Source organism: Coregonus lavaretus (genome assembly GCF_964263955.1).
Source record: "Coregonus lavaretus genome assembly, contig: HAP1_SCAFFOLD_2150, whole genome shotgun sequence".
In the NCBI taxonomy this organism is placed as follows: Eukaryota; Metazoa; Chordata; class Actinopteri; order Salmoniformes; family Salmonidae; genus Coregonus; species Coregonus lavaretus.
Genome location: NW_028160937.1, coordinates 47639 through 60503, shown reverse-complemented (window position 1 = coordinate 60503; position 12865 = coordinate 47639). Strand labels below are relative to the sequence as shown.

Sequence of the window (12865 nt, the reverse complement as noted above, 5' to 3'; positions counted from 1 at the left end):
CGACCAGCAGGCCTCACCCCCCTTCCTCCCACCCATTCACAGCATGGCCGGGCCCAGCCACTCCAGCCCACACTCACTCTCATATCCCCTCTCTGCTCTCTGATACTCCTTGTCCCTCTGTACCTTCTGCTCTCAGTTCTTCTCCAGGCTACTTTGCCTCCCCACTCAGTCACTCTAGACGTCTCTCTCAGTCTTGTTCTCGCACTCGCTCTCTCTCTCTCTCCACCCTCCTCTGAGGACAAGTTCAATTCAACAGCTCGTTCTCTCAACGTTTCTCCATTTGTCAGATTGCCAAATGAGCCATTGTATTTAAAAATCACTCACATTCTCTCAAATCTCATGAAGTAATTAAGAACTTTTAAATCTACCAATTAACACATTAAGATTAGGGCCTACCTGCTCATGCTTAAGGATTAATGCAGATGCTGATAATGCTTGATAAGCATTTGCAGATACAAATGGAGTGTGCCAGCACGTCCTTCTTAAGTAATTCCATTAGCCTTGACAATTTGTGTTAATGTGACAGTGGTAAAATCCACGGATTATAATGACTCTATTCAATCATTTTAACAGACGCGCATACACACACACACACACGCGCTGTAGGCTATTATTGCTTTCAGTGTGACCCGATCAAAACAGTCACAAAGAGGATATAAATATTGAAGTAGGCCTAAGTCTTATAATTCAATTACCATTGAATTCCCTCTCTATTGTGAGGCTACGCTAAAATATTGAGCAATACATGCCTCCCATTCCCTCCACTTAAGTGAAGCCTATTCTTGCAGAGCAGAACATTTGTGAATGTGCAAGTTCAGTCTGAGTGCTACTGCAAACCTCAGTTTAACACCATCCCACTAAACTGACCAACACTCACAAACATCTGGACATCAAAATGTCGTTGTGAAGCGTCAACAGGCTGCAGTCTGTGCATACCCAACAGTAGCAGAGTTAACGCAATTCTAATCATTTGATTTGGAATACGAGAATCACCAGCGTGACGCACAGCAGTGAGCCAAAAATCCTACCTCTGCATAAACATGTCTGGAACAAAGTGGCAAGCAACAATCAACAGGGAAAGTCACATCCCCAAACCCACAGACTGAGGCATCACGTCACAACAGCCAAAGAACATTGGCCCCTGATCCCGACCATTAATCAAGTTAAAAAGGCCCCGCTGGGTTCTCCCTGGGACCTGGAGTACTCGAGGTACAGCATACCAACACACAGCACAGCCATCAGGAAAACTGATCCAGCAGCAAGGTGTCACATTCTAGGAGCAGAGTGATTGGTTTCAGGTGCTGTGCTGGCTACATTTGAATATGATAGCAGCATATGCCTGACAGCATTGATCAGCTAACGCAAACCTTTCAAAAAATTACTCAAGATGTGCCTCCTCTCGTATAAGAATGCTTGAAAAACGTATTCCAACTATTAACGGCAGAACTCAGGAGGTCAGGTCACAAACACACAGTGCCTTCTTGTTGGAGAACCAAAGTGAGTGCGGTGGCAGTGCACAGCTAGATTTGGCCTACTTGGGCATTAAGTGGGATTGGGTGAGAGTTGGGCCTCCCCATGCATGTTGATATTGCAAGCATTTTCCTGATCTTGCTTCTGTAGCACACATACAGCCACATGTTAGCACTAGAGGTCTTCACGGATCCACCTGTACCTGAATACCCGAGGCCAGATCCAGGACCCTGATATGATTGTCACGTGTCTCGGGTAGGTGTAATTTTAACTGACTTGTCCGGAAGGACCCATACAGATACGAATGCGCCTTCTGCAGTAGAGAGAGAGAATTTGTATAATTTATGCTGATGCTCTTTGCTTTTCACTAGAGTGGCGCGTGTAGCTTGTTGTTGTTGGCCAATCGTAAGTCATCAAAGTGATATTAGGCGTGATTCATCACTCAAGAGAACGCGTTTCCACTGCTCCAGATTCCAATGGCGGCGAGCTATACACCACTCCAGCCGACGCGTGGCATTGCGCATGGTGATCTTAGGCTTATGTGCGGCCTGCTCGGCCATGGAAACCCATTTCATGAAGCTCCCGACGAACAATTATTGTGCTGACGTTGCTTCCAAAGGGAGTTTGGAACTCGGTAGTGAGTGTTGCAACAAAGGACAGACTATCTTTATGCGCTACGCGCTTCTGCACTTGGCGGTCCCGTTCTGTGAGCATGTGTGGTCTACCACTTCGCGGCTGAGGCATTGTTGCTCCTAGACGTTTCCACTTCACAATAACAGCACTTACAGTTGACCGGTGCAGCTCTAGCAGGGCAGAAATTTGACAAACTGACTTGTTGGAAAGGTGGCATCCTATGAAGGTGCCACGTTGAAAGTCACTGAGTAGGACAATTCTACTGCCAATGTTTGTCTATGGGGATTGCATGGCTGTGTGCTCGATTGTATACACCTGTCAGCAACGGGTCTGGCTGAAATATATATTCTGAATGGAGTTGTTGTTGTTTGTAACTGTGTAGGATGAGAAAGCGTGGCAGATGTGATGTTGCCTACCCTCGCCACCTGGGGGCGGCCTGTCAGAAAGTCCAGGATCCAGTTGCAGAGGGAGGGTTTTCAGTCCCAGGGTCCTGAGCGTAGGGATGAGCTTGGAGGGAACTATGGTGTTGAACACTGAGCTGTAGTCAATGAACAGCATTCTCACATAGGTGTTCCTCTTGTCCAGGCGGGAGAGGGCGGTGTGGAGTGCAATAGAGATTGCGTAATCCGAGTATCTGTTGGGGCAGTATGCGAATTGGAGTGGGTCCAGGGTGTCTGGGATGATGGTGTTGATGTGAGCCATGACCAGCCTTTCAAAGCATTTCATGGCTGCAGATCTGAGTGCTATGGGGCTATAGTCATTTAGACAGGTTATCTTGGCATTCTTGGGCACAGGGACTATGGTGGTCTGCTTGAAACATGTAGGTATTACAGACTGGGTCAGGGAGAGGTTGAAAATGTCAGAGAAGACACTTGTCAGCTGGTCAGCGCATTCTCTGAGTACGCTTCCTGGTAATCCGTCTGTCCCCGCGGTCTTGTGAATGTTAACCTTTTTAAAGGTCTTACTCACATCGGCTACGGAGAGCGAGATCACACAGTCATCCGAAAACAGCTGGTGCTCTCACGCATGGTTCAGTGTTGCTTGCCTCGAAGCGAGCATAAAAGGCATTTAGCTCATCTGGTAGGCTCACGTCACTGGGCAGCTTGCGGCTGGGTTTCCCTTTGTAATCCGTGATAGTTTGCAAGCCCTGCAACATCTGCTCGGAGGTCGTAGCGTGATTTCTTATAAGCGTCTGGATTAGTGTCCTGCTCCTTGAAAGCGGCAGCTCTAGCCTTTAGCTCAACGCGGCTGTTGCCTGTAATTCATGGCTTCTGGTTGGGATATGTACGTAAAGTCACTGTGGGGATGACATAGTCGATGCACTTACTAATGAAGCCGGTGACTGATGTGGTAAACTCCTCAATGTTATCGGATGAATCCCGGGAACATATTCCAATCTGTGCTAGCGAAACAGTCCTGTAGCTTAGCATTCACTTCATCGGACCACTTCTGTATTGAGCGAGTCACTGGTACTTCCTGTTTGAGTTTTTGCTTGTAAGCAGAAATCAGGAGGACAGAGTTATGGTCAGATTTGCCAAAGGGAAGGCGAGGGAGAGCCTTGCATGCTGGTCCCGTGTAGCTCAGTTGGTAGAACATGGTGCTTGCAACGCAAGGGTTGTGGGTTCAATTCCCACAGGAGACCAGTATGAAAAAAGTATGAAAATGTATGCACTCACTACTGTAAGTCGCTCTGGATAAGAGCGTCTCCTAAATGACGTAAATGTAAAAATTGTCAAACGGATCAGTTTCCCTGCATTAAAATCACCGGCCATGAGATGTGCCGCATCTGGATGTGCATTTTCTTGTTTGCTTATGGCCCTACACAGCTCGTTGAGTGCGGTCTTAGTGCCAGCGTTGGTTTCTGGTGGTTAAAAGACAGCTACGAAAAATATAGATGAAAACGCTCTTGGTAAATAGTATGTACTGCAGCTTATCATGAGGTATTCTAACTCAGGCGATCAAAAACTTGAGACTTCCTTAAAGGGTAGGAAGCATGTAACAACACAGTGTGGTCAAAGACTTAGTAACATCGCTGTAGTCACGATCTGGTTACCTTTAAGTACAAAAATAGTTGTTATGTTTTAAATATTTCTTAACTTATTTCTGGATATCTTCTAAACTAAACTACCCACAATGCACTATTTCTCAACGTCATATGGAGGATCTACTCTGTGCTACTGAGCAGCTAGCATAAGCTGGCTAACGTTAGTCACTAGCCATGATAGCATGTAATTACATTCCAAACCAAGTGTTGGCAGTGGTGAGCTACAATCCACCAATCGCAGTAAGTGTGATGTAAACAAGAAGTTGATGGGGCACAGACTTTGTGGCTGTGTTATCTAGTGGGAACCCGTTAGCATGGCAGGCCATTATGCCTTCTTCCCGTGGGCTTAAAACGAAACAGAAAATCTAATTTTGTAGCACCTCGTCTGTTCTCCTTTTTGTTTTGTCAACTTTTCGGCATGTTCTCTGTGAACTATGCTATGGGAGTTTTGTAACCTTTTCCACCTTGGCTTAGTGCTAGCGCGATAGATTCCAGATATCCGTCAGCTATCTATTTGGGATTTCCTTGACTCTCCATTGGCCGGTGAAGCACCCGCCTCCCCCTGGCTTTGGTAGCTAACTCGGCCTGCACGCTTTTAAAAGTTTTACCATCGGATGAGCCCCAGCCATCAATCTGCAAGTCTCTGCTCCCTCTTTGCTTTGATCTGTGGTTGTTTTAGTTGTGTGTTGTGTTAGTTGGGTTCTAGCTGTTCTCAAGTAGTTGGGCTCTAGCTTGCTGACCATAACCGTGGTGGTTGGCTAGGCTTGCTAGGCTAATAGCTAGTTGGCTAAATAGCTGGCTGGCTAGCTTGCTGGCTAAGATAACAACATATAACTAACATTCTTTGATAACTGGTTAGATGGCGTTATGTATTGAGCCCGACCAATTTATCGGTTGACCAATATTACTCTTTTACGGATGTATTTCTATCTGTGTGTAATCCACCAAAAAGGACCGATATAAGATACGGTGAAAACGCTAAATAAAAAGCTGTTCTTCATAGAATACTTTTTTTGCATTTCATTTTTTGTCCTAAAGACGGTGCACTTTACACAGCTATAAGCCTATCTTGCCTTGGTGCGCAAGACTGGACACTATCACCCAATGCTACTACAACAGTCGGAGAGGAGAGTAAACTACTGTGAACTAACTGTTACTACTTCTACGGTGAGTGCTGAGTAGATTGAAGGCACTGTAGCTTCTGAAAGTATTTATGCCCCTCGACTTCTTCCACATTTCGTGTTACAGCCTGAATTCAAAATGGCTTAAATTGATGTTTTTCCTCGCACCCATCTACAGACAATACCCCATAATGACAAAGTGAAAACATGTTAAGACATTTTTGCACATTTATTTAAAATGAAATACAGAAATATCTCATTTACATAAGTATTCACACCCTAGTCAATACTTTGTAGAAGCACCTTTGACGGCGATTACAGCTTTGAGTCGTCTTAGGTATGTCTATCAGCTTTGCATATTCATGCTTTCTTCAAATTTAAGAAATCAGCTTTCTCAGTATCTCTGTAGGGCTGTTTTAAGCACAATCCATACAGCAAAAGTGTATTTGTTTCATTCCAGCTATAATAATTAAAATAAAATCGGCAGATATCGGTTAAAGCTGCAATATGTAACTTTCTAGACGACCTGACCAAATTCACATAGACATGTGAGTTATAGATCTCATTTTCATTGAAGCAAGTCTAAGAAGCAGTAGAACTGTTGGATGTGCATTATTTCTATGCTTTCCGTTCTTAAGTTTTGTTTTTGCGTCTTTTACTTTTGGTTTGGTACACCAGCTTCAAACAGCTGAAAATATAATATTTTTGGTTATGGAAAATATACTTTATATACTTTAGATGGTACAATGATTGTCTACCCTATACTTGCTTGTTTTGTCACATAAACTGAAATTAGGGGAACTATTAGAATTTTAGCAACCAGGAAACGGCGGAGTGATTTCTGCATAGTGCATCTTTAATATTTCGGAATCGGATCCAAAAATAGTTATGCATTTCCAAAACTTTGGTTTACTTTAATGTAGCTGTAAACTAGGTGTTGATAGCAACTGGCTGACTCACGTAGTGCTAACATAACATTAGCAGGCTGGTAGTGGCTAGTTGGCTTGTAACAATAAATTCATAAAGTAACTGCTTGTAAGTTGGCTGAAAATTACATTGAAACCAGTAGTCATGACTGCGAACGATTTGGTTTAATTTGAAGTTATTTCTGTTGGAGTTTACATTATAAACTAACATTCTTAGTTTACATTATAAACTAACATTCTTAGTTTACATTATAAACTAACATGCTTGCCGGGTCCGCCATATAACATCACCTCACGGACATGACTTCGGTATTCTGATCGGTTTTATGTAATAACTAAAAAAATTAATAGAAACGTGAGGTGTAACTTTGCATTTTAAGGCGTATACTAATGCAAATACATATGCTACGTTTATGCTACCTACCCTTTAACATTAGAAATCATGCACCAGCTGTTGTTAACAAAGAGACACACCCCTCCCCTCTTAGTCTTACCCGAGGCTGCCGAGCGGTCTTGACGATGCATGGAAAAACCAGCTAGATGTATATTAGCCATGACTCCGATAAACATAGAATTTTACATTCTTCAGGTCCAATTGATAGGATAGTATCGAACAGAGCTCGTCCAGTTTGTTCTCTAGTGACTGTACGTTCGCCAATAGAACGGAGGGTAGAGTAGTCTCGTCAAAGTAGTCTTGTCTGGATGCCGGCTTGTCTGCCTCTCTTGCGCTGTTGCTTCCTCTTTCGAGTCCCCGAGATTAGGGCCTGGTCCGGAGTAGGGTTGGGTGGTATCCAGATTTGCATATCATTATACCATCCTTCTCTCACCCAGGGATATACAGAATTACCAGTTTAGTACACAACTGAGTACCAAAAAATGCAAAAAAAACAATTGGGTGTCTAATACCAGAATGCTAACAAAATTAGCACAAGTACTAGCGAATTTCCATGGAGGCTGCTAGCTAAACATGTTAACGAGCACAAACGAAAATAAATAAATTACAAAGACAGGCAATCCAGCTCACAAAGTTTATATATATATATATATATATATATAAGTAGGAGCTACCGAATGTCATTTTTGGTGAGTTTGGACATTTACAAGCGAATGCGAACAAGAGACATTGTGCAAATGAACAAAGTTTTGATGAATGCAGTACTGGCTCTCCAGCAGCATGTCTACACCAAAGATTTTTATAACTAAACCCATCTGTGTCAACACGCTGTGTCTGTGTGGAGTCTGCTCTGCTCGGAGAAGAGGGGGGAGGAGCAGGTGGGCCGAGAAAGGAGAGGAGAAAAAACTCAAGGAAATCAACATAGCAATGGCAGCTGTACACATAACTCATCCAAGGGGCTTTGACTTCTCAAACATAGCAGAAAGCTAACACAATATGATGCCCCATCACCTTATTAATTCAGCCACTTACTTAGATTAGGCCAAGCTCGCAGTCGGCGTTCCAATTCATTCCAAAGGTGTTCGATGGGGTTGAGGTCAGGGCTCTGCGCAGGCCAGTCAAGTTCTTCCACACCAATCTCAACAAACGATTTCTGTATGGACCTCGCTTTGTGCACGGGGGCATTATCATGCTGAAACAGGAAAGGGCCTTCCCCAAACTGTTGCCACAATGTTGGAGGCACAGAATCGTCTAGAATGTAATTGTATGCTGTAGCATTAAGATTTACCTTCACTGGAACTAAGGGGCCTAGTCCGAACCATGAAAAACAGCCCCAGATCATTATTCCTCCTCCACCAAACTTTACAGTTGGCACTATGCATTGGGGCAGGTTGCGTTCTCCTGGCATCTGCCAAACCCAGATTAGTCTATCAGACTGCCAGATGGTGAAGTGTGATTCATCACTCCAGAGAACGCGTTTCCACTGCTCCAGAGTCCAATGGTGGCAAGCTTTACACCACTCCAGCCGACACTTGGCATTGCGCATGGTGATCTTACGCTTGTGTGCGGCTGCTTGGCCATGGAAACCCATTTCATCAAGCTCCCGACGAACAGTTCTTGTGCTGACGTTGCTTCCAGAGGCAGTTTGGAACTCGGTATTGAGTGTTGCAACCGAGGAAAGACGATTTTTACGCACTATGCGCTTCAGCGGTCCTGTTCTGTGAGCTTGTGTGGCCTACCACTTTGCAGCTGAGCCGTTGTTGCCCCTAAACATTTTCAGCACCGTGGCAGCTCTAGCAGGGCAGACATTTGACTAACTGAGTTGTTGGAAAGGTGGCATCCTATGACGGTGCCACGTTGAAAGTCACTGAGCTCTTCAGTAAGGCCATTCTACTGCCAATGTTTGTCTATGGAGATTGCATGGCTGTGTGCTCGATTTTATACATCTGTCAGCAACAGGTGTGGCTGAAATAGCCAAATCTACTAATTTGAAGGGGTGTCCACATACTTTGGTATATATAGTGTACGTCATCTTCACACAAAGGCCCATTCAGGCAGAAGAACAAGATAAAAGGAGTAAAGACAAACAACCACCAACACACACACTCCTAAAGTGTGAATAATTTCGCTGAGAGCATACTGCATCAAACAGAGAGAAAATATGCCTAATTAGTACTCATTACAATAAGAGCCAGGCTTACAACAAGCAAACAACTGCATCAAAGGTTAACAACTCAGATCAAATGGGAATGTGAGAACCCACTTCAGTGATGTCATGCGATTCCATTGACCAAATAGAAGCAATTGGGCTGCTGCCAAAAGCTCCATGGTAAGGGGCTTGGACATGCTTGTCATCACTTCCCACCATTAACATAAAGCATGCTAACCCCCATTGTGACGTACCAGTATCTGCTAACTTACCCTGGCCGGACCAAATCAGAACCAATCATAGACGTAGATGTTTCACAAGTTTGGACAGCACAGTAGAGAACAGTACAGTAAAGTAAAGAAACGTAGAGTACAGTATAATGTACTGTATTCTACATTGGCCATCTACTTTGCGCTACTCTACTGTGATGTCCAACCTTGTGAAACATGGATGTCCATGATTGGTTCCGATTTGGTCTGGTCCGGACAAACCAAATGTGGTCTTTGGGACACAAGAGGTTGGTAGCACCTTAATTGGGGAGAACGGGCTCATGGTAATGACTGGAGCGGAATCAGTGGAATGGTATCAAATACATGAAACACATGGTTTCCAGGTGTTTGATGCCATTCCATTTGCTCTGTTCCGGCCATTATTATGTGCCGTTCTCCACTCAGCAGCCTCCTGTGCTTTGGGAGCGGAGCTCATTACAACAATAACCAGTGTGTAGAATAATACCCAAATATGCAAAAGAAGGATATTACATATTTGTACTTTTGTGTACCTATTCAGGACACATCACCATGAAGAGAATGATATTCATAATTATGCATTTCTGTATAGTACAGATCAGGGACCGTCATTTTGTAACGGATGTAAATCCACTGCATTTACTGCAGTTTAATAACCAAAATCATTTTTTTCAAAACTCAAGGTGTCATGTCGTAGCTGACAACCCATTCTTTCTAAAGGCATCTTTGAATTCGGAGCAGAATTCACATAAAAATCTGAGTGAGATTTTACCGTAATTGTGTTACCAAACTTTGCATCTGCAAAGGTCTTCCAGTAAATGTGTTATGACATTTTCTGTGTAAATTGTTCAAAGTAGACCTTGTGCATAGAGTTGTATGGTTTGTTAAACTTTGAAATCAATGTTTTTTGTTTGGCATACATTTTAAAACGAAAAATCTGAATCAAAGCATAATTCCATTCATGTGGAATTGCCCAGTACACAACACACTTTTCGATTAGCAGTAAACCGGTCAGTGTTTTCCCAGTGGCAGACCAAAGGCGTCAGCAGAACACTCATTCTAAAACCACAGCTGGAAAGGTTAGGGCATGGAGTGACTCTTCTGCAGGCTCACAAATGACTCATCTCTAGATTTCATCAGGCAGCTGATGATAAGTGCCTGTAAACTCACACTGCCACAGACAACTTATCAGCAGTACCCAGAACTCAGGCTGGAGTGGTAAACATGAAATTTAAAGGGAATCATGTAAAAAATTCTGAATGCATATCGTGATGATGTCATCTTAGTTTCCCATTACAGACGCACTTCTGAGTGACAACCCAGAAATAGGTTTCTAAGGGGGGGGTCATTTCTCCCAGCTCTGCTGAGGAGTATTTTTGCTCTGCTCATACAGGAGTAATAAAGGCCTAGTGCACTAATTTGGTGGGGGAGGGGGAATATTTCAATTTATATATATATATATATTTTTTCTTTTTTCAGGGGGTGCTGCGGCACTCTCAGAACCCCTAGCTACTACTGATGTTTAATCCTACAGGTAGCCTAGGTGATATATTGTAACAGATGTTTCAAGCAACATATGTCTTATTTCAATCTGGTGATACTAATGTCAAATTCAGAACTGCTCTATTCTAGCAGCTCCATACAGCTATTATGAAGTAAGGTCCTTCATTTCCACCCCATCCCCCTCTCTCGCTACCGAGGCAACCGACAGCACACCTAGACGACTCCATTCACTCACTAGACATACAATAATTAAATGCATGGCCACACAATGCAACGTCAATCAATAAGTCAAAATATTACTACTTAAATTGGTAGACAGTTAACGTTGATTTCAATAAATTGCGACCCTTTCCTGCAAGAGTAAAAAAAATACCCGTTCAGACATACCTTGTGGATGTGCCCTTCCTCACATCGCATATGCTGCATTTAAAAGCCTCTGCACTGTTCTTGAAGGTGCAGACGCTACAGTCCCAATATCCGTCGTCAGCACTTGGTTTAGCTTGTCTTTTTGGCCTTAGAAATATAAAAATGTAAAGTCAAGTTAGTTTATTACATAATGATTTGGTTATGACTGTTGACTGTGGTAATGACATTAAAATCAGCACTTGGTTTAGCTCGTCTTTTTGGCCTTAGAAATATAAGAATGTAAAGTCAAGTTAGTTTATTACATATAATTAATTTGGTTATGACTGTTGTTGGTGATAATGACATGCTGTACCCACTAAATTAAAATCAGCTAACTTAAACTAATACAGAAAATAATTGGTTGGCTGTCAGGTTATCCATTCGAATCCCGAATAACCTACGCAGCGCGAGTTTCTCGACTAGATCGCTCACTAGCTAAAATCAAGGTCCTTGCTATCCGGGATCCTTGGGACGTCCCTTTCCCATTGAAGTTGACGTTAAAATTGTTATGGTAAGGGTTATGTTATGGTTGGGGTAGGAGTTAAGGTAGGGATGTCCCAAGGATGCAAAATTGCACTAACCCTAGAATCAAGCGACCTAGCTATAATTTCGGTTAGCTAGCTAGCTACAACATTCGATTGTATCGCGGCATAGCCTAATGTCTGTTCGGGGGCTAAGCATGTTAGCTAGGAAAACGAATGTCAAATAATGTCCATTCGACATTGATCTTCGAACGACTTCTGTTGACATTGAATAGAATTTTCTAGAATGCCAGGCATATCCACTGAAAAATTCCCTTTGTCTGAGAGTGACTGGTAGAGAGTAGGGAGCGAGAAGCCGCCATAGTGCCTGTGCACTATTCTAGCTCTGGCATACACACTGAAAAAGGGAGAAACACTCCTTGAGAAATCATCCGAATATCAACCGCAAACGCCACGGAATTCTCGCAAAACAAGTCTAAATCGACACAAAACGGACTGGGGTACACGGTTAAATACCTGGTAGGGCTTTTCTTGTCGCCCATGGTGAAGAACTGTCTTCCAAAAGAAGAAAAGGTCTTCAGTAATTATCAGTAATTGTTGTAGTTTGTGCGCGGAGGATCCAGATAGAACCGCTGCTAAAGCTGGCAGTTAAGCTCGCATTCAGCGGCAGCGCGACTGCACACCGCGTGACTCCAAGACGCCCAATCACTGCATGCCTCGGTTTAAAAGTCTGGTTGGAAATAAGAGAAATAGGTAGATCGCTAGAAATGTCCTCATAATATCCTGTATCGAAATGAGATGATGCGGTTTATAGTCGAAATGTAGGAATAACAGTGCCAGCACAATGTATTCACAGGTTTCGTGAGTGTCATACTGTGCAGTGCCACAGCATGCAGCATGAGCTGGTGTCATTGCATTTTATGCAGACTCACACTGAAGATGTAGGTAGTGGAGTTCATGTTGGGACACAGGTGCATAGAAAGTTATTCCCATCATCCATTTTCAATCGTGACAGCTGTAGGAGTCAAAATGTCTAGGCCTACTAATAAGCCAAATGCAAAAATAAATGTTGAGTGCAATCTGTTTCTCATGGAAGACTAATTAAATCTGAGGCGGGTAACATCAATAGTGAGGACAAACCCAGCCAGCCTCTCTCCTTCCACACTGAGTCCAAACCTAGAGTCACTGGGTCCTGATTGTGACAGTGGAGCCCAGTTTGCTAAGCAGGATCAAGAGATGGCATCAGTGATGCTGGAAGACTGCAGTCAAACACTGAAGCTGAATGTCAACATTAAAAATGAAGAAGAGGAGGAGAAGATGGGGAAATCTGTTTCTCATGGTAAGAGTAGGTTCTATCTAACTAAGTTTGTTGTTCGTTCCAACTTCCCACTGTGCATGAAAAGTTGCAGTAGAACTGTTTCTTGATGAACTCTTTCAATAAGATGGTATGTTATTCCATGCTACTCAGACTTGCATGGTTTGACACCTAT

The 12865-nt window shown here is 43.2% G+C and overlaps 1 protein-coding gene across 1 annotated transcript in view; it reads right to left on the bottom strand.

The window, feature by feature from the left end:
* The window catches only part of LOC311121278 (RING1 and YY1-binding protein B-like), a 29980-nt gene extending 17989 nt beyond the window's left edge, over positions 1–11991 (bottom strand). The window contains exons 1-2 of the mRNA XM_084195787.1: positions 11892–11991; positions 10876–11001 (exon numbers count right to left, since the gene is read on the bottom strand). Of these exons, the coding sequence (XP_084051913.1) occupies positions 10876–11001; positions 11892–11917 (152 nt within the window). The 5' untranslated portion in view covers positions 11918–11991. The remainder of the gene's footprint in view (positions 1–10875; positions 11002–11891) is intronic.
* Positions 11992–12865: the final 874 nt, after the last annotated feature.